Genomic DNA, 22,721 nt, shown 5'->3' with positions numbered 1-22,721 from the left:
CAGTAGTCCTGCTTTAAACAGGTTGTGTGAAACTTAATTTATGTCGTATCTTTTGTGCCATCCAAATAAATTATATTTTAGCCAATTTCTTCAACTACTGGAGTTGCCAATCATAATATATTTGTTCAGAAAGGACCAACTGAATACTGACCTTCAATATATCTGCTTGAAGTTTTTCATTATCATTGACCTCAAGAGGCAGAAAGGAATTGCAGTTCCAGATGCATTTATGACTGCCTTTCCAATTTCTGTTTATGTAATTAGATCACAGAAATAATAAAGTATGAATCAATAGTAATTAATAAGAAAATCAAAATATTATCTAAAAACAGACTTCATTGTACATTGTATGATGTTACCCAGGTTAGCTTGAGATCACAAACTGATTTTTTTTAAAGTCTTTCTTTTTTTCTTTTTTTTTTCTTTTTTTACAATTTTTCAAGTTTTTTTACTTCTTTTTTATTTTAAATTCTGCAAGATCAATCAGAGTTACACATGCAACACCCAAAATCTTGTACTTGTTCCTCTAGTTTTGTTAGAGCTCTTGCTCTTCCATACATTCAACCTCCACATAGCATGCAAACACTGAGGTACAGCAAGATCTTGACATCGAACAGTGACGCATTTACACACGTGAGGTTGTGCATGTCAGAGCAGGTGTGTAGTTAATTACGTTTGCATATTAAGTCTTTTTAAATCATAATCCGGACCCACCTGTTTTTTTTTTTTTTTTTTAATTAACATTTACATTTTAAAGCAAGTCATTCTCTTTTTTCCTGTTGCTACTCTGTGAAGCTCTACAAATATTTTGACCCGAAAGAAGAGAAAGAAACTTCACCTGAATTTCCACTGAACACTAAAAACAGTGTTTACATTTTTGGGTGAGCTATCCTTTAACTACTGGGTATACCTGTGAAAACATTAACATTAGAACTCAAATTAGCTTGTGCTTAGTGTGGATTAACCAAGAGCCTTTTATAGATTAGATTCACCCTTACAGTTTCTCTGCATGGCTCTGTGTGGTCTCTCAAAGCTAGTCAGACAAGTACACTCAGAGGAAAATAAAATTTGACAAGAGATCTCAAAAATGTTTCATTTACTTCTCCTAGACTATGAGATCTGTAGGATGCCAAACTGAGACTAAGGCTTATTTCTCCTGTGTCCAATATTTTCTCAGGAGCAAAAAGATGCACTAAATCTCAAATTAGTCTCCTTTTAAGTTTCAGAAGAGATCTCAACAAGGTCTAATTTAATTCTCAGAATTTCTAATAGTTTCACTGATTTTATACTCGTGAATTTTAGGAGAAACATACGAGAAACATTTTAGACATGGACACTAAAATGACACTGAGGTGAGAATCTCAAATTTGTCTCATGATCTATAGAACAGCAAGCTTTGAGCAGTAAAATTTTTCCTCTGGGCATGTGTGACATTTGTTCCTGAAAAGCTTATACAAATATATGAATGTACTTCTGCATTTTGGAACAGTGTTGCTCTTGCTTTGCTCTTGCTATATGTTTGTTTGCTACATATTTGAAAAAAAAAAAAAGATTCAAAATTCAATTACTGACCATCACAAATGGTGTCACTTCCACAGATTAAAGACATGAGTCAAAGGTCTGGGGTACTTGGCTCAACCCATGACCTCTTTGCTACTATCAGAAGATATTAGGTCACATTTTTGGCGGAGTCTCGTGTTAACGGACAGCACTTCCTGGTTTTCCGAGCTTGTCATGTGAGGATTTAGGAAGACTGACACGTTTGTCACCAACAGTGTGGTCATTTATCAAATTGTGATGTCAAGCCATTGACACACTGAGAAACGTTTGATTTGTCGATCATTTATAACAGTAGTTAACACATTTTATCCTCTTCACCTGTTGATACTTTTAAGACTTTCTTTGATTAACACGAAGCATCAAAACACAGGAGAGCCAGCGTCTATAAATCACAATGAATAGTTTGAGATTTTTTCAGAAACACATAGTTTGGAGTAACGCAGCTTCCTGTGTGCGACTGTGCAAAAGCACACTTAAGGCAACAACGTTATATATCAATGTGCTCTGACGACATCCACCACTATTTTGGCAGACATTTTGTTTTCCTAAATGCATGGCCTCTCCTCCGTGAGCTGTCTGTTTGTCGGCGCTGTCAACCACTCTTGTATGATTGGTCTGATGGGCTTGATGCTCATCACTCTGTCAGGCTAGGCTCGCCTTTCATTAGTCTGGGCCCCTCCATCAACCACACTCACACAAATCACATTGACATCCAAACTCCTCAGATCCACAGAGCAATTTAACTGATATTCATTAGAGGGATGACAAGAGCTGATGGGAGATCTGTGGAGTGGAGGAGTGTGTGTGTGTGTATGTGTGTGTGGGGGGACTCATTCTCCTCCTATCCTATCCCTGTCCTGTCCGCCTCCTTTCTTCCCCCTTCACTACTGACTTTGTTTTAGGAGCATTGAGGCGCATCAGCATCTATAACTACCCAGCCCTCAAGGATATTTGAGACAAAGAAACAATAGATAACACATCTAATCTCCTTTTTATTACAGCAGAAAAATACAATTGAGAGGAGTTTTGTGTCTTTCATGCTAAATAATTGGCTACAGCACGTCCTCAGCTTCTACACTACACACCTCCAGCAGCAACTATAATGCTCATCCAAGCAGAAGGCCGATCACTTAGCCCTCTCCCTCCAGTCCCTCATTAACCCCCAAAGTGTCAACTATCTAATTAACACCCCCAACCATCCTCACCCCGTCCATTCCTAAGCCTAAAGCATTAATCAACACATACAGAGTAGAAGTAGAGAAGATTGTGTCTGAAAGATTATTTTGTAACAGCAAGAACTCAGCGTAGCTTTGAAAACTCACAAGATATTCAATAAAGCAGCTCAGGCTTTTTCATTCGCATTATCAATGGCTACCGGTCTGAATCCCATCTTTCAATTATCATCCTTTGTTCAGGGCTTTATTCTGCTTGTCAGATGTGACTCATCATTGGGTTTTCCCCACAATGTTAGGTTGATGTATCCTAAGCGTTGGAGAGCCAGGAGCAAGTCTGAGGCGGTAATGAGTTTGTGTGAGAAGACGGGGTCAGGACACAGTGTGTGTGTGTTAATTAATCTGTTCCCGGGTGGGAGGAACTGAAGCGAGATGATGAGATTTAAGAGAGTAAATGGGTGTGCTGCACTCGGGCTGTCCTCTGTTGAGTGAGCGAGCAGGGTTAGATGCTGGGCAAATGGCCGTCACCATAGTAACCAGATAACTTCCGTAGCCCCAAGTCACTCAGTCATGACAAGCAAAGCCTGGGAACATCAAACAGAGAACATGATGTCCCAAGGTATCTTCAAATAAGACAAAGGTAGATGGTAGATAATCGGAGAAGTATATGTATGGGTGCGTGAGTGTGTGTGTGTGTGTGTGTGTGAGCGCCTTTAACATGCATACTGACAAATATGTAAAAAAAACTTTCTCATTACATGGCACCGAGCCTGTATTGTGACTACTCTGATAGCATCAACACCTGCCAGTAATATTGTTAGATCCAAAAGTCTGCTTTGAGGGAATAGCACCTGTCTGTGCATTCTGCACCACTGTCAACTTGTCTCAGTGTGCGTATATAGGATCTGCTTTATTTTTTCCAAGGGACACTCTTGGAGTCCAGGTGTGTGCCAGATCTGCTGTCTGTGCCCAGGGCTCCTGATGGCATCCAAGCCCCCGTGGTAATCAGCCCACTCTGCCTGCTGTTGCAGCCTGCCTGCCTGCCTCCTCCTCCTCCTCCTCCTCCTCCTCCTCCTCCTCCAGTGGCTCGTTTCAGAAACATCTGGTGGTTTACATGCAGCACACACCACCTGCCAGACGCCTTGCAGGCAGTGGCACTGCTCGCACCTCTCGAGTCCGCCCCAAAACAACACGACGACACAGAAATTACCAGGAATATCTAGACAAATTGTAGTTGTGAAGACAACTGCAGATAAAAATACTGAGAGTTTTCAGGCTGATGATGTTGCACCAGATGTAGCTTCGTGAGCAAGCTGATTTCCACATGCCTAGTCATGGCAATGTAGGACAACAACTTGGAGGGTTAGCTCTTTTTCTGAGGCAAATTATTTCCCAATAAGCTTTGTAAAAAGTAGGGTCATGGCTAAGAAATTCAATTCTGGACTAGTGTAGTATGCCTACTTCAGTTACTGAAAAAATATTGCTGTCGAACAGAGATTGATAATAAACCTTGATGTACAAATTTCTCTGGTAAACAATAAATAAAGCAAATTTTATGCAGCAGTTAATTTGATTTAATCATAGAAGCACAAGGCGTTAACATATTTGTATTGCATTTTTTTTATCAAATAACATTTATAAAACTATTGTGCAAAACAATGTTCTTTTAATCTTCTTCAAAGGCTCTGCACCAGTGGATAGTCATAGTCCTCTTAAATTAGGAAATATAACAAGTATGCATAATTTAAACAGCAAGTTGTAAGCTTATACACTAAATATACATTTTTACACAGACCTGGATTTTAAGTGCCCCTTAATGATAAAGAACAAGGCAGCTTTTACAATCAACAAGAAATATCAATGGATTTAGGCGAAAAAAATATAGAAAAAGGAGCAATGAACATTTGCTGTTTGGCAGGTTCTTTTAAAGAGCTTTCCCAGGCATTTGGCTGTTTTATGGTGTTACAAAATTACCAGTTTGAAGGGTATATTGAAATCTGGACAAGACAGGACAGGACTGTACAAATGTAACAGTAAAACTTGTTGAACATGCAGTCTACCAGCAAATAAAAACCAAACTCACAAAAAAATAAAAAAATAAATACAATAAAGTTAATACATTTCAAGTCATGTTATTAGCTGTCCTTCTAGTCAAGAGATTCACAATGATCATGAAATAATCAGACCTCTGTTATCTCACAACTGTCAACTAATTGCGTTGAATATCTCTGACCTACATTATATTCTTAAGTGAAATGAATGCTGTTTTTGAAATACATAGAAATTACTTTTTTATGGGCTGAATAGATGTAAACACCTTGTGCTGACAATTTTAACAGTAGTTCATGCCATCATTTTGTTTAAGCACATTTTCAGTATTTTCTGAAATTATTTTAACAGCCAGTCCACATATCTTTTCCAGTATGTCTACTGCTTTAGTGTTTCTCTAGTTCACACACATAGAGCAGATGATCCTCTGGAGACTTCCCATGGCTCTTGCTGAGGTGAAGCTTGATGGCGTGCTTAGTGGCAAATTTACGAACACAGAGCTGGCAGCGGTACACTGCCCCATTATTACTGCAGTCAACTTGTGATTGTGGAGGAAGGAAGGACTCCAGGGGCACTAGTTTCTCAGACAGAGTGTGAGAGTCCCTGACAGTCTGTTTGGGGGACAGCTTGGCCAGATCCTTGATTCTGAACCCTAGATGTGCTTCCAGGTGGCTTACATACGCTGCAGGGGTTCGGATCTGTGAGGCACAGTCACTACAGAAGAACATAGGCTGACCAGACTCCAGGTTCTTGAGAAACTTGGTTCTTCCAGTTCTTCTTAGCTGGTACTTGACATTAGCCAACCAGTGGCTGATGGTAGTCATGGACAAACCTGTAAAACGAGACACATGCATTCTTTCCTGTGGACTGAGATCATTGATAATATACTTCCCCTCTGATGTTTGCTTCAGGCTTGAGGCAAACTGGGCCTGCAGAAGGAGGAGGTGCTGTGGATTCCAGTTTGAGTGGCGACCTTTGCGTTTGTGACCATGCAGGGACATATCATCATCATCATTAGTAGAGCCCAGAATCTCAGATTTATCTATAACCCGGGACCGTGATGGAGGCTTTGGGACATGCTGGGACTGAGTCAGATTCCTCAACATGTCTGAAATATCTGACAATGCATTTTCATGGAGGGGGCTGCTGGATGTGTAAGGGGAGACAACTGTTAGCTTTGCCGGAGTAACAAAGGAGGGAGAGATGGAGGAGGCCGTGGATGAAGGAGTAAGGGGAGCTGAGCCAGCAGAGCTTCCTCTATTGCTTTTCCCTTTAGTGAGGTCCATAGGCTCATCATCAGTTGCCTGGCAAAAACTATTATCAACTACACTTTCTAGCTTTTTGGTCTGTGAGGGAGGAGCGGCCACAGCCGCCCTTTCAGCCATGGTCTGGTTAAGCCTGGATAGCAGGCTCAGGGGATCTTGGTTTGGCAGAGAGGGCTTGGCTGCTTTCCCCAAATGAATGTTCATTACTGACTGAAGAGCACTTAGAGGGTTGACAAAGGGTTGCTCAGGAGGCGTATGGCTAGTGATAATGGTGGTGCTGCATCTCAGTGCAGAGGTAAGTGGAGATTTGACAGCTGTCTCTTTTTTGGGGTCCATGCATGGGGATGCTCTGTCTCTATGGCTTCCCCGATCGCTAGTGGCTGGGGTGACTGACCTCCATTCTTGAGGTGAGTCAGCCTCTCCCTTAGGTGATTCTTCAGCCTCACTTCTGCAGGGAGAGAGATGATTCTCTGTCTTGGGAGACAACTGCTTTACTCTTTGCTCTACTTTTGCTACTTTCTCTGTCACTTTCTTCACTAACTCCTCGATTGCCTGGAAGTTGTTGCTGGTAAAAGGGGAGGATTGACTAAGAGGTGGAGAAATGAGGGGCTGGTTCTTGGCAGGGGAGGACAATGAGCCATCTCCTCCATTGAAAAGGAATTTCATTGTGGAATTCTTTTCCGTACTGCCCGATTGGAGCTTGAGGGCACTAGGAAACTGGTACGCTGCATGGATACTTGGGTAACCACCCCAGCTTGGATTCCCACTCTGTGCCTTGTTGATGGCTGATGTCACAGTGTTTTCCAGACATTTAAGTATATCAAAGCCCCCCTTAGGGCTCTCCTTCAGGTCTTCTTCAGTAAGATAGTTATACATTGATATGTCACATTTCTCCTCCTTTTCTGCATCTTCCTTCTTACTAACTGAATCAGTCACTTGCTTCTCATTTCCAACAGACTCTTGCTGAGTGCACTCCTCCTCAACCTCCTCCTTTTTGATCTCTCTAAGAGGAGGGGAGGTAGCAGGGGGGGTCGCGGTAGCTTGAAGAGGTGGCGGAGAGAAGGTGGTTGGTGCAAGTGGGACAGACTGGACTCTCTGTTCGGTAGGTGTGGAAACTCTCCCCTGATTAGGAGAGATGGCCTCAGGAAGAGTTTTAATTCTCTTTCCCACAGAGCTTGTTACCTTCAGGAAGTGTCCTGTCACCATCATGTGGGTTCTCAGCTCTTGTAGTGTGTTATGGGAACTTCCACATTCCATACACTTGAGAATTTGGAATTTGTTGGATTCAAACTGCCAAGCGTAACTGGCCCCATTCTGGTGACCATGGCGGTTATTGTGGGAGGTGTAGGGGCTGGAGGAAGGTTTCTGTGTGAGTTCACTCAGGTCAGTTTGTAGATGCTTAGTTTTGGGGGTTCCTTCTCTTGAACGTGGTGAGGCAGTGAGGTCCAACCCCATGAATCCCCTTTTCTTAGAAGACATGATTTTAGCTGCCACGGGAGCCATGGGCTCCTTTAGAGGCACTTTCTGGTAATGTTTGGTCTTGATCATGTGGACACTGAGGTCCTGGAGTGATTCAAAGGAGTGGCCACAATACATGCATTTCAAAACTTTCTGAGCATCCTCTTTACCCTCCATCTCCATTAGTGATCGCTTACGAGGTTTAGACCAGCGTTTTCCGCCACTGCCTGCCCTGTCTTGGTTGTCATCCCGATAGTGGCCTGTGTCATTCATGTGAACAGTCAGCTCTACCAGGGTGTCATAAGCAGCACTACAGCCCTTACAACGGAATTTACTGGCACCACTGAAGATGGAACCAAACAGTTTTGGGTTTTGTCTGTGGAGTTGAACTGTACTGAAGAGACTGTGCTCAGACTGAGTAGAGTGACGGCTCTGGGCAGGATGCTGCTGAAGAGTCTTTGCCACTGCGGACTGGTGCCAGTCATAGCTACCGCTGCTGCTGCTACTACTGCTACTAGTACTGTTGCTACGAGTTGGCTTCTCTGTTGAAGCTGACGATTGAGCCTGTGGCACAGTTGAATTAAAGTTTAGTGGTGACCATAAAGGACTACTCATGAAGCTGGAGTAGATAGCTTTCATTTGTTCTAAGGTGTCCATGCCTAAAGGAGGTGTTTTAGTAACACCGTTCAGAGATGCTGTGACTAGGTTTCCATCAGCTTTTCTATGGGGGCTCTCAAAATCTGAAAGACAGTCACTAGTCTCACTCACATGTGACTCACTGTCCACATCTTGTCCAGAGAGCTCTGTGGCCCCAGCTGATTCCTGGTCACATGTCTGTTCCTTGGCAGTCCCCATGCTTTGCTCCACAAAGTCATCTTTCATGTTAAGGTCATCCTGAGGGGCTGAGGACAGGTCATTTGCTTCTGCCTCCTCTTCCTCCACATTGTGCTCTGTCAGCTCCTCGGGAGAATAGGCTAGAAGGAGAATGGAGACAGAGAGAAAGAAAGACATGAGTTAAATTGCAGGGAGTGAACAAGCTATGTTAGAATAACTGGAGAAAAAGTTTCCTTGCTATGTGTGCCCGAGGACTCCCAGGGATAAATGAGCCATCTGTGTGGGAGCCTTTAAAGCTGAGCTGAGAAATTACAGTCATCCCATTTCACCTCATCAACCGTTGAGGTGTTATTTTCCTCTAGGCGAGCCTGTATTTATATACTACCCCAGCCACACGGAACTCTTGCCTCCCCTCTTTTCACTCCTTCTATTGGAGGAAAACAAAAAAGAAATATCTTGGCAAAAACATAATGCGCCATTTTATTTATCTCAGGGCGCAACAGCTTGAAATGAAAACTAAATCTGAAATTAATGAAGCCCAATCTCACTGTGGCATTCTCCTCTGGGGTAATAAATGAGTTGGATCAACCTCCATCTGTCAGTTAATATGTCTGACGCCTCTTCATCTGCCTCTTCTCTGATTATACACACACACACACACACACACACACACACACACACACACACACACACACACACACACACACACACACACACACACACACACACACACACGCACACATCATCGTGAATTCCATGAAAAGGATGTCAGAATTTTGTTGAAGAAATTTTGACATATTTAATAGACATCCCACAGAGTGATCTCCACTGAATTGAGTTCATTAGATTTTAAAGAGTGGAGGAAGGCAATACTCTTGGTTCAAACTTCAATCTGAAGTTGAAACAAAGCTCAACACTCTAAACATGTGTTGAATGTCATGCTAACATCACACAAACACATTTCACTTCTAACAAACAACATTAAATGATCAAAATGAACCGGGAAAAATTTTAGATCATGGGAAGCTTGAATGATAAGCACCAACGTAATGTCAATGCATCAGTGATCTGCCACTGGCACACATACAGTATATAGTTACAGATAAGTCTGTTTATTTGTATTTGTGTTTATATAAACTGCCCCATACTCAAAATACACAAGAAGTCCCTTCTCTCCTATAGTAGTGACCCAACATCCTCCGTATAACCTACAAATCTCGCCCCATTCTCAGATCACTCGTTTCCAATCAAGCTCATTCACAAAACTAATTTTAAAAAAATACTGACAATTGAAAATTGCATGCATACATGTCTAAGGTCATTTAGACAATAGTCTAAACTAAGACAAATGTCAGGAAGAAGCTGCATGTATAGTTATAGTGTGGCTCTCACGCGGTCAGGCTTGATCATGTAGGTATACACACACTCAGACACACACAGTCTAGTACCCATGCACACATCCAGTCTAAACAAAAATGTCATAGCTGAAATAACTCTCATTTCCAGTGCTAACAGCCAATCTCTAAGCAGCCATGTGGCTGGCGCTGGTCTGATTTGGGCCCTGGGGGCACAGTCAGCAGGCAGCCCCAGTGAGAGGCCAGTCTAATGGAGACCTGGCAGGTGCGGGCCACTCTTCGTCCTCCCTGAGATTTGATTTGTCACTGGGTATCCATTACCTGCCATTCTCCGCTGATAGGCCCCGACAGCCTTGATCAAAAGATGTCGTCGGGCCCCAGTCCGCTTGGCAGTCAGTGGCATGTCGTTTGTAAAAAGGGCCAAGCAGGGTGTAAATAAAATGACATGATCACTTCCCCGGCCTCTCATGTTCTGGACACAATTATGATAATGTGGATGTGGAGGAAAGGGAGGGGTCTGGGAGGATGGAGATTGGGGCGAGGAGGTAAATCGCTCACACTTGGGCAAACACGCAAGCGAGATATCTGACTGCCACCAGTGCTCAAACAACAGCCAACTCCCTCTTCCTTTTTGCTTTGCCTTCTCTTTTGCTCATCCTCTGGAAGGTATTCATATATGACTATCATTTGAAAGGGATGGAGCAGTTAATGCGTTTGTTTTCTGACAACCGGGCACAAAATAGCATCTTGCATCAGGTGAAACTGTCACAAACTGCTTGACGAAACTGTCTGGTCTCCCTTCTCTTCATCTACAAGAAAATAAACCATCCACGGTAACCCCCACTATTTTATCATGGTATTGATACAATCCATTTTAAATTCCTGTCATCAAATTCATAAGCCTTTGTCTTAAGTTTGCTAAGAATGAAATTTTACATTTCATTCTTAGCAAAGTGCTCCCTGTAGGCTGTTGTTCATTTGTCATTAAGGGTAGATAGCTAAGAGAGGCAGAAAGAAGTCCAAAAGGACCATTTAGAAAACCTACGGAGTCTAGCCGTGCTCCCAGGCAATTTAAAATGCAAAATAAAACCATTATGTCCAAGCACTATCTGTTAATTTAATCCCCAATGACTGATAATCCATCACACAGGGCGACAACCACATCCAATTATTCTCCATGGCTTGACTGACAACAGAGGTGATTTATCAAGCTAATAAAAGGTGATGTGAGTATAGAGGCTCCCTTAGAATAAAAAAAGAAGAGGATTATGAATACAACAATACTCTTTAATGCAGTCTTAACTAATAACTGAGCATATGGTGTAGGGCCAATGTGTGTGTGTGTGTGTGTGTGTGTGTGTGTGTGTGTGTGTGTGTGTGTGTGTGTGTATGTGTGTGTGTGTGTGTGTGTTTGTGTGTTTTCTGTTGCCATGTTGGGTAAAGACAAGAATCATTAGGTTCCACAAGTGATTTCTTTTGGGATAAAAATGGTAGGAGGGGCGCTTTCAGAGTAGACATAACAAACACACACAAGTTGCAAAAAAACAACAAAAAACTCTGACAAGCAGAAAAACACATTTCACCTTTAGCTACTCAACCTCAAACACACCCACACATAATTATAAATAAAGCTAGTCAGTCAGTTATGACACCAGCTCAGATACCCCCACCCTATGCACACACACACACACACACACACACACATACACACACACACACACACACACACGCTGTAGATGCAAGCGATGAGGGAAAACAGTGACATCTTGGCATGCAAGAGGCATTCCTGCAGAGTATCATTTTCATAAACATAAGGGCCATAGACGAGGAGGGAGAGATCATCTGATAGAAATACTGCAGTGCTGCTTTGACGATCACAAACAACAGACAGGGCAGGGACACGGGGTGATTAAGCAGGAAGGTGCTGTGGCTGCCGCTAAAGCAGAGCCTCTCAGTGTCCCAGGGGTTATTTCTCCTCCAGTGCTTCTGAAAGCTCTGTCTGTTTTTCAATACAGCATTTTAAATAGAACTCGTCCGCACGAGTAACATGAGGAACACATTTTTAAACATATAAATAAATAAAAATCACAAAATTTTTAGTCTTTTTGATATCAGCACAGCTCAAAACGGCAGATTTAATTATTCTTAAGTGAATGTGAACGTGTGAACGGACAATCCGATCCACCCCGTCAATCAAGCGCAAGTTGCGTCCCTTTTTCTTAAATCTGTCCCTTGATGACCGATGTGCATACTTCAGGTCTGACCTCCACAGCTGGGAAAACAGTCTGTGAATTTGATCACACCCAACAGCAGCGTGGTAAACAGGATGCGTCATTAAAAACTCTTACCTATGTCTGACCCTCATACTCTAATGATTGCCTGCTCTCTGGAAAATAAAAGAGACAACCTTGCCACAGGAGCTGTAATAGAAAAAAAAGGTGAGTTCTTTTGCTCGTACAAAAGTACACCTATTTTGTTTTCCTAAAAAAGATGCTGTATTGATGCAAATGTCTGCATTTTTATTGTTCTGAAGATATTGTGTGGAGATATAGTGAAACAAGGACCTTTTTATATTCATATGGCGATATGTATAATAGCCTTTATAAACCATAATGCGTCATAATGTCAATGTAAAGACTTTTGCATAAACAGATTAAACCGGAGACATAAAAAACCTTAATCAAGATCCTACAAGGAAATTTATAAAGACCAAAAATAAATAATAACTCTGACAAAGATAAAGTTTACATGGGGTTCATATCTTGACAGCATCTATTTTACAATTTCATCACAGAGACTGTAAGCTGCACGACAGCTCAAATACGATCCAATGAGAGGAAACCACATGTATGGGTGGTTCTGTATAGCTAACTGTAAAGATTATAAAACATTCTTATGGTCTTCAGAAGACCAAAAAAAGAAAAAAAGAAAAAAGGCAGACAGAAAGAAACCTGAGGTCGAAGTGTATCAGTACTAGTTTAATAATTTCAATTTCCAATTTATGAAAACTGAGCTGGATTTCTTTTATGAGTGATACAATAGAAATTATTGTTAGAATTATTATTATAATTATTAATAATAAAAAAGTTAATTATCAGAGGAAAGGCCACTGAAAGGATTTGGAGACTTTTGAAGTCAGTGGGTCACTTCACCGGAGGACTCGGCAAGGACCAAGTTAAACTGTGTCACAACGTGACGAGTGCTTCTTGACGTTTGCTGTATTTCAACAGGACCTTGACGCCCTTAAACCAACACCGACTCTCAGCAAGGGGCTCTTGCTGACAGGAAACAGCCCCAGAATTCTACAGGACAGGAAATCAGCTCATTCTCAATCATGTAAATCTCAAACCACTGACTTCCACTTGCTCGATCAAAGTTCCTCGGGAGACAGAAACTCTTTAAATAGATTAGAATAATTCAGTCCCTAAACAGCCCCATTCTGTCAAAGCAGCAGCAGATCTGTAACATACCTAAAATGCCTCTCTGTTGTACACATTTGTCAAAGTATCACATTCAATTAAACTTTATTCTTGCCCTCATTTCCCTTTGATCCCCAACAGGCTGCCTGGAAGTCCCTTAAAAAATATGTAACAGGTGATCTGCGGTGTTTCGAAAAATGCTCCTGACATAACGCTCCTCTGGATGTGACCAGAGAAGGGCCATCTTGTGCGCCTCATTTTCTAGGTTATTAATGCACAGCAGCGCTCCTAAATACAGGCTATCGAGTTACATCCGATCATGGGTGTCTTTGTCGGTTTTTATTAGTGTGTGTTCTTTACCCCCTGATGGCACTGTGAATACATTGTGTCCACCAATTGTAGTGCAGGATGTGTGATATGGGAGATGGGAAAAACAGAGAGATCATTCTGGCCCCAGGCAAAGCTTAAGGCTAAACCTTGTCAATTCACACCGTGAGAGGAGAGCGAGACACACACACACACACACACACACACACACACACACACACACACACACACACACACACACACACACACACACACACACACACACACACACACACACACACACACACACACACACACACACACACACACACACACACACATCACATACACAGAAAGTAAGGCTGAGAAAGGGGTTTAGGTTAGTGAAAGAGACACACACTGAATAGATTCGGCCCTCATCTGACTGTTGTTGTGAGCAGACCTCGAAGCCACCAGGTGCGCAAAGAGACCTTCAAGTCCTGGAAATTCATCTTATTTATCTGACATGAGATGAGCCACAAACACATAAATGTCTACTGTTACTCTGTAACATAGTCCCAGCCTGAAACCCTGTGAAGTCACAATAAGTAATAAACAAAATGGAAACAATCAAAAATAAACCGCTTCCACGGGTATAGAACCGAGCAATATGGACTGAGACGCAGGCAGGTGGCATTCCATTCCCATGTGCACGCCGAGACTGTTGTGTCCAATAAAGTGCTGTCAGACTCCCTTAAACCTGCTCGTATCTCCACTTTTTCTGCTTTTACAACAAAACTCCACAATGCAGAACTGCTGTTCATTTTCTCATTCCATCCGCTATTTTTTTTCCTCATACAAGAATGTTGCTAAAAGGTCACCAGTTTGCATCAATAAGGATAGACAGGAGGTTGATTTCTCATGCCTCCTATGTTACTTCTAGAAGAGAGATAGGTATACAATTATTCAGGGTGTTGCATCAAAACTGGTTTCAAAGGGTCAGAAAAGACATAAGTGTGTCTATTAGCAAAAATCTAATCCAACTTATTTGAAGGAGTGATTACTTTGTCATAGCTGTCAATACGCTCAAATGATGGAAAATACAGTGGGTGATGAAATGAAATAGGAAATGAAATATCTTGACAAGAACACAATTGGTGAATAAAATCTGTATTTGTTCTTCAAAAACTTGACAGATCTGAATATCGCTTTGTCCTATGTGCTGTCTTAGGTTACAGATGTGTACAAAATTTAATGACATACAGGAATGATGGCTGTGAACCAGACAGAAACTACAAATTATGGCATTGCATTAATTGAATCTTGCAGTCCTGTGTGTCTGAAATTAAGGCTGAGTTTTAGGAACTACAGCAATTCTCTTCTATTTTATTCTATTCTATTCTATTCTAAAGATACGGCGTGGTTTCAGCAGTGAACTTTACTTGAACGTATTTTCTTTCAAAGAACTCTTGGTCACCCGATTGAACACTTCATTCTAAGGAAGCCTTAACACTAATATGTATTAATAAATAATTACTAAATGATTGATTTATTTTTTTTCTATTTTTCTATTTATTTGTGTAATATTAACACATTTAATGCTGATTGACAAAGCCGCTACTCCAATTCTGCTCCTACAGTAAAATGCAGATTATTAAAAACATGGGAATTACCTTCAATGTGTGTTAAGAACTATTTCGAAGTTGTTGCAGCATAATACTGGGATTACATTTTCCAAGGAGTCAATGACAGAATGCTTCTAAATGGTCAGCGTTTGCCATTTTCTTCTCAGGTTACCTGGTGCTGACTCATTCATTTGACAAAACTGTCTGTATGCATTGTAACATTTTGCTTATTGAATACAAGACCATTCTTTTCTAGAGAGACGTAGTCTTAGAACAAGGCACGGGTGCTGGTCTGAAACTGGGATTAGATTTGCGTTTTATTCAGGACTAGAAACGAATTTAAAGTTAAATCTTTGGGTTGTGGTTGGTGTGTGTGTGTGGGTGGGGTGGGGTGGGGTGGGGGGGCAGAAGGAAGTAAGGCTGAGGCTCAGGAGTGGGACGACCACACCCCGCCCACAATGCGCAGCTGCTGCCATGATCGCCTAGCAACGAGGAGGTGATGGACGTAGCCTGAAGATGGATGGCCATCATAAATCACAGTTGCGAGTAGGAGGAGATAGAAGACGGAGAGACGGAACAGAAAGAGGACAAAAGACTAGACACTTTTCCGTAGCCCAGCAAAACTGGCATTGCCTTGACCCCTCACTGTACTCTTTTATTCATGATTGTTAGGGAATGATGCTGAATTGAAGCCTCTTCTGGGCAAAGCTAAATGGAAACTTTTAGGCAGTCATTACAAGCAGTTAGATTGGGTCCAATGGGTTCATAATGTATAATTGCAATAAACTCAATGAGTGCGTCTACGTGCCTTTCGGTGTCTAGAGCTTTTTCATGAGTCCACTAACTTTTTGAAGATGATAATAATGATAGAATATACCTTTCATAAGGCAACCCTCCAGGCAAGGCAATCTGGGAAGTGTAGTTGTGGGATAAACATCCCTGGGCTATCTGATTATGGCCTACTGCTGCGGCACTGGTGTCTAGTAACACTCAAAGAGAGCGCTCAACCATCCATCACACAGTGAGTGTCTGTCTAAGGCTTTCCACCCTGCTTCTCCTCGTCCCGGCTCTCCAGTTACAGCCATACACGGCCGGCCTAAATAATATTCTTCGTGATAAATGGCACTATAAGCCTGGTATCCATCATTAATCTGATTTTTAAAGAAGCATCCATCTCAGAGAGAGCCTGTTAGGGCCACGGGAGAGCAGAGCAGCTCGGGTTCATTTAAAGGCCAGGCTGCTGCATGAGTGATACCTGTCAGCCTCGTTCATCAGGGAGCAGTGCACGCACACACACATGCACACACACACACACACACACACACACACACACACACACACACACACACAAAAATGTATACACATGCGCACTTGTACACCATTAAACACTGATGCCATATGGCCACACATGTGCATTGACACAGCTTCACTGCGCCCCTACGCATGTTTGCTATGCATAAATTATGAACACACCAACATACTTGTCTGACTTGTATACTCACAAAGTACACCCCCCACCCCACCCCTTCATTTAGACATCTCGAGACATGTCACGGAAGATCATACTGTCACTCATCAGAACACAAGTCCGTGTAACTCAATCCTCCCTGTCATCTCGAAAAAATCTTCGCTCCCAAACACTTCTCCTCAAGGGTTTCAGGAAAACTTACTCTTCCCTGGAAAAATTCTCTGTCTCTTTCTCATACACACATTCAATGACGGTTTCTCCGTTCCCTTGTCCCTCTCCACCGACACAGCACCTCATTCTCCATTCCTCTCCTTCTCTTTGTTTGACTCACTCCGCTCTCTGTCTTGTTTTCCCCTCTTTCAATCTTTCTTTCTCTTCCTCTCTGCCCCTATCCACCTCCCTTCTCTGTGTGTCTGGTAAAGCCTGTTTGATAAATGACACACGTCACCATGTCAGAAGCGAAGGGTGGGTTAGTGATAAATGACTTTGTTGAAAAGGAAATCGGCTCTCTGGCATGGCCAGGCTATTCTCCTCCTGGATTGGGTTTCAGGACCCCTGAAGACCGGAGCGGCTCAGTTTCCCCGAAAAGAGAACACATCCAACCGAGCTCTGACGCTCCCTACCTCTGGGAGGGGTGGAAGACAGAGGGTGGGTGGGAAGTGGTGTTTTGGGGAGGGTGGGGGTTCAGCCTGTCCCAATTGTCGCCACAGTGCAGCTGCATCTATCACAACAGCGGTGGGACTATTTTTATAAAGCCTCCGACTCGGTGCCCAGACAGCAATCCCGGCTGAAAACTTCGGCTGAAAGCACACTGGAAGTTGAAAGGAAAACGTTTTTTTATTTGTGACATTACAACAGCACTTATACTCCTCTCTCTCTCCTGGAGCCCAACCCTGTGGCTTGACATCTGCCAAGTGTGTGCTAAAAAGGAGAGAAGGCCCGTTTCAGTGCCCCCACTCTTCTTCTCCTCATCGTCCCCACCACCAGCACCTCCTACTCTTCCTCCTCCTCTGCACTCTTTTTCTTTTCTCTTACAGTCTTCCTTTCATTCACTTTCTGGCACTGTGGCACTGTTATCATTACACGGGCAGGATTTATGGAGTCAGGCCTATGGCAAAAACAAAAAGGCATCTGTCAATACCTGTGGGAAACACTCTGTCAGCCTTCCTCCTCCTTTCACTGGTGCTCACAGCCTCATTAGGTATGCACTTATCAGACACATAGATCACAGACGTGACTCAACCTCACCGGAATCCAGCCACAGGACTTTCATTAGCAACGGGGCCTACAAGGCCAAACATTCGCCGTGCTCTCACCTGTGAATAACGCCAAAGGAGGCCGATTGTTGATAAAGCTTGCTGACGCTGTCAGTCCACATGCTTCTCCAACAATTACGACCCAACTCACACTCCCGCTGCTTCCCTAAGTACACGCTTTTCACACATTAATAACAGGAAGGCAGAAAAAAACAGCTTACTTCATCTCACTTGCCGCTTTTTTGCAGCCCTGTCACAACATATGTGCATGTGTCTGCATCGTGTTCTGCAAATGCTTCCGTCACACAGCGTGATGGTGTCTTATTGTGTTGGGTTTATAAGTCAAAAGTTCTGTGGGCGACACACAAATGGGACGAAAGGACCAGACTGAACAACATGGGATGCTTACACGGTCCAGAGTCATGGTCCGACCAGAGTAGGTGGTCTAGTTACAATTCCTTTCATCGCTATCACAATCCAAACCACGCACACATATCCAAAAAGTGCATGCTCGCTGATCTTTCAGCGCCCACTCGCGCACACTAGTGTACAAACAAGCACACACAAAGACACACACACACATACATACACACACCAAACACACACGAGTGACGGCTGCCTGTCTAGGAGCTCTAATCCAGGCCTTGCGGTAAGAAGAGACTGTAGCTTTGGAGCCCGGTCCAAATCAGAATCAATCCCCACCTAAAGACACCAGACACACTTACACACACACTCACACACACTGACACCATTCTGCAGACATACTGTAAAAGTTAGGCATTCCAGTGAAATTGCTGCAGCTTTACCCACAAGTGTAAAGCCAAAGCTGACTTCCTGTTAAGTTGGTGGAGCATTTCAACTTCGCGCAGCCACCTCAACAGCGCTGCGGCCCGGGCTTAGGTCGAAGCTAAGAACCGGTCGCAAAGGAAGGAGGGAAGGCCTGTATTTCCACAGCTGGGAGAACTTTTTTCTCGTGTTTGCTCGGCTGTTTGCGTGGCCAGCTGCCCTCGGTTGTTAAGAGCACTCAGACCTGACCCAGGTAGGCAGGCCCATTTGTCACCTGCAGCGGAAAATTGAGTTACAGCACAACCAAAGGCGAGTGGCTCTGTGTAATATCAAGTTGATTACATCAAAGTGGTGGCAAACCTCATTGGGCTGGGCACCCCGAGCTTGTCATCTCCAATCACAGGGCCTGTCAGGACTCCATCAGCCTCACGGCTAATTGGACCAGCGCTAATGAAGCAGGCAAAACAAGTTTTCTACTGCGGAGAGAGAAACCCTCTCAGACAGAGGAAGGAAAGAAAGGGAGTGTGTGGCGGAGAGACAATGAGAGACCAAAGCAGTGTATGTGTGTGTGTGTGTGTGTGTGTGTGTGTGTGTGTGTGTGTGTGTGTGTGTGTGTGTGTGTGTGTGTGTATGTAGCGGGTAGTTGGGGGGAGAGAGGATTTTTCATGCAAGTCTCAAGGTTGCAGTGGGCTGACTCTCCCCCTAAGTCCCTAATCAAGGCCCATCATCTGTCATCCTTTCTTTGCTCTCTCTATCACCATGCTCTGTGCTGCAATCAATTCATCATCACCCTTTGTGTGCCACTGAACAGTTGACAACTTTATAACTTGCAGCTGCACAGGCTGACTGACAGGGGTGGAAGGGGAGACTGAAAATAAAAAAAAAAAATGAATAGATGAATGAATGAACAAAGAAGTGTGGTTTCGCCGAGAAAAAAGTTGTTTTCTAAAAATACAAAACAATCTATATTACAGCCTTTATCTCCTTTTCGTCAACAGAGAAACAACAGTGTAGCAGGGAGGAGAGAGTCGAGAGGAGACGAGACCAGAGAAGAAAAAAAAAGCCATCCTTCTCACTGATCTGAAATCAGAAAGCTTTCAGTCATTCTTTATGTGCTCCCCGCGGCCACTCTGAGCCAGTGAGCATGTACATTAGGCTGGGGTATTTTGATGAAATAAAAGCCTAGGCCAGCTTATGGCTAAACAGAATGGGAGCACTCACTCAGCCTGTCTCTGATTGACCATTAAAGCCATTGATGAATGGGGCTGTCAGGGGAGAGACAATTAAATCAAACATGAAACAAAGCCGTTGTGACGGCCCAGTCTGACAGAGCAAACCCATTCCTCCCCTCCATTACATAGCACACGGCTCCTTTTACAACCTCTAACCCACTCCTCCCACCTCCTGTACCCACTATTTGTGTGTGTGTGTGTGTGTGTGTGTGTGTGTGTGTGTGTGTGTGTGTGTGTTCAAAGTGAAAAAGTGAGCGTGTGGACATAGGAGTGTGATGTTCTCTGCTGGAAATGTGTATGTCTGTGTGATGTCACAGTTCAACCACTTTGTCATCCCCTTCTTTCACTCTTTCCTGAGTGACCATCAGAAAAGAGGAAAAAGAAAGTGAGGGAGTGCCTAAAAAAAGTACACAGGGCCTTTCAAAGTGGTTTAAACGTGACGTCAGAGGCCTGTAGCACATGGTGGGAAGTGATTTTCTGATGCAAATCGGGAAGGATCAGATCAAAGGCGCATGACAGCCGATCAATCAACCATCAAATCAGACATGGCAACTGTCGATTATGGCTACTTCCAGCCCATGAAACCCCTTTGTGTGGACTCAAATTGTTTATTTTATCCAAAGGGAGAGAAAAAAAATGCTCAGAGGTAGGGCTTTTCCTCCGCTTGTGCAAAGAAGTTATGCGCTCGGATCACATGCGCACAAAGCCCCCCGTGGCCCCCTATGGCACGCCTCAGGCACTCACCGCGAAGAAAAAGATGGTTGTTTCAAGCTTTACTCAGATCAAATTATGGCAGTATAAAGATCAGTAAACTGTCAAGGATTCACATCGGGAGCAATAGGAAGCGAGAGTTTGCAGCCGTCAATCCATCCGACGCGACTCAAAGCGAAACCACAGAACCTCAGATTGTTGTGTTACACAAACTGTCCGTGTGTTATTTAAAAAAAAGAAAGAAAAGGTCACAGTTTGTATGAGGACGAACAGAGAAACCAAGAGTGACAAAGCCACACACACACACACACACACACACACACACACAAAAAAACCCCACAAAGTGGAAACGGAAATGCAGTGACTGTAAAGTGAGCTTTACAAAACAAAGGCAGTTTGAGGACAGCGATCCTTATTTTTACGCACATTCTAGTTGGATACACATACCTGCTGCGCGCTTGGGCGCTTCTTGCTTCCTCCGCGGCATTCTTTTATTTGAGGGGATTTCCTTGAAACTGTTCTTTACGAAAAAAAAAAAAAAAAAAAAATCAGTATACCCCCTCGCCGTATCCGGGAAGATCCACCTCTTAACTCAGCAGCGATTCACGCCTTCGTGTAGTAGACGGCACAACGTCGCGCAGTCCGATGGAAAGAAAAACTAAAAATCATCGTTACGGATCAGCAGCCTGCGGGAAAAGTCGGCGGAAAAATAAATCAGCAAGGTGGGAAGGGTAGAATGCAATTTATTTGGTGTGATCGTGTTCAGAATGACAGCCTTGATAGCCAGCGTCCATCTCGGCTGCCTGGTCTGGCAACAAGCAAAGTTGAGGGATAAGAGATGATCGCGTCACTCACAGCAGGAGAATGGGCAAACCCACCGCTCCGTTAACTCTTTACTTATCAGAGAGGGGCGGACACCACGCGTGTGTCCTCCTACCTCTGCTGTTCACACCAGAACTCATGAGCTGTAGATTACAACACCCAAAGTAATGATGACTGCCAGTTCTATAAACAAGCGGACTCAAATGAAGTCACACATTAATTGCTCTAAATTTCAAAAGCGTTACATATTAAATAATCACTTTCAGATATATATATATTTTTGTCTGCCGTTGTCATTTTTTTTGGTAGAAATTATAGGTATCATATTTCAGTGTTTTATTATTTACCTATTACATATGTTTTAAGTCTTCCATGTTTGTCACGATAGTGGATAAACATGGGTAAAGGTATTATCCTAAAATGTAAAGCAATTCATAATATTTCACTGATTCTAAAAAAAATTCAGAAACTCTTGTTGTGGTTCACAATAATATGGTAGATTTGACTTTTGTGTGTGAGAAAGCTAAAGTAGCAATAGCAATTAAAGTACTAATAACTGATTATTACATAAATGTACAATCAGCAATCATTTATAGCAGTACTGTACCTGCATTGAAACACCTGAACAGACAAACAGTATCTAATGTACACATAGATGTGTCTGAAAACCTTATGTGGAACCATAAGCCAATGGGGAAGTTTGAGTAAAGACTGAGACCAAAGCCTGTTTTTGAAATATACAAAATCAATAAACCAACATACACGCTATGATATACCAGTAATGTAGCTATTACAGTGTGGATAGGAATCAATAAGTAGCAGCCTTTTGTCAGTAGAAAGAGTCTGGGCATCATTAAGAATATTAATAGTGAACAGGTTCGTAAAATGTGAAGCATAAAAACACAAACACTGTTCTGGTAGAAATGATCAGAAATCGATAGAGTTAGCATTTATGAAGGGAAATAATAATACGGCCATAATGAGCCATAGTGAAAATACCTGTATAAATAATAACAATGATAACATAAAATGAAACAATAATAACAATGAAAACAAAAGAAGAGGAACTATAATAGCATGCTGCAAGTAGCCATGAGAAGATGGACACACTGTTATTTTAAAGAGTTGGACATGGTCAACAGCTTTAGGTCTTAGTTATTAAGTAATTAATATATGATACTACGATGCATGTAGCATGTCAATAAAAATATCTCCCACAAGATCATAACATTACTGAACAGTTGACACGAGACATGATGAATCAATGTTTCCAGTTTACACCAAATTCAAACACTAAATGTTGCATCAGGGGTGACAGTGACTCAGTGGTGGAGCGGGCGGTCATCCAATGTTCCAAAATTGGCAGTTCGATTCCTGCTCCCGACCCCCCCAAAAAATACCCGGAGTGTGAGCTGACAGTGGGA

At 42.8% G+C, this 22,721-nt stretch overlaps 1 protein-coding gene across 1 annotated transcript; it reads right to left on the bottom strand.

Moving 5' to 3' along the window:
• Nucleotides 1–3,823: 3,823 nt before the first annotated feature.
• LOC137594526 (teashirt homolog 3-like) lies at nucleotides 3,824–21,315 on the bottom strand. The gene is made up of 2 exons (XM_068314066.1): nucleotides 20,923–21,315; nucleotides 3,824–8,478 (listed from the first exon to the last, which is right to left on the bottom strand). Exons 1-2 carry the CDS (start codon nucleotides 20,960–20,962, stop codon nucleotides 5,168–5,170), a joined length of 3,351 nt encoding a protein of 1,116 aa, XP_068170167.1. The 5' UTR covers nucleotides 20,963–21,315; the 3' UTR covers nucleotides 3,824–5,167.
• Nucleotides 21,316–22,721: the final 1,406 nt, after the last annotated feature.

Source organism: Antennarius striatus, chromosome 4, assembly GCF_040054535.1.
Source record: "Antennarius striatus isolate MH-2024 chromosome 4, ASM4005453v1, whole genome shotgun sequence".
NCBI classification, from domain to species: domain Eukaryota; kingdom Metazoa; phylum Chordata; class Actinopteri; order Lophiiformes; family Antennariidae; genus Antennarius; species Antennarius striatus.
The sequence above is the reverse complement of the archived record's forward strand: the minus strand, read 5'-3'. Positions and strand labels throughout refer to the sequence as shown.

Bases quoted from the DNA above. Each gene is read 5' to 3' on its own strand.
- LOC137594526 (XM_068314066.1), bottom strand. From the start codon at position 20,962: ATGCCGCGGAGGAAGCAAGAAGCGCCCAAGCGCGCAGCAG. The intron at 8,479-20,922 runs GTATGTGTATCC...TTCTCCTTCTAG, and splicing joins AGCGCCCAAGCGCGCAGCAG to CCTATTCTCCCGAGGAGCTG.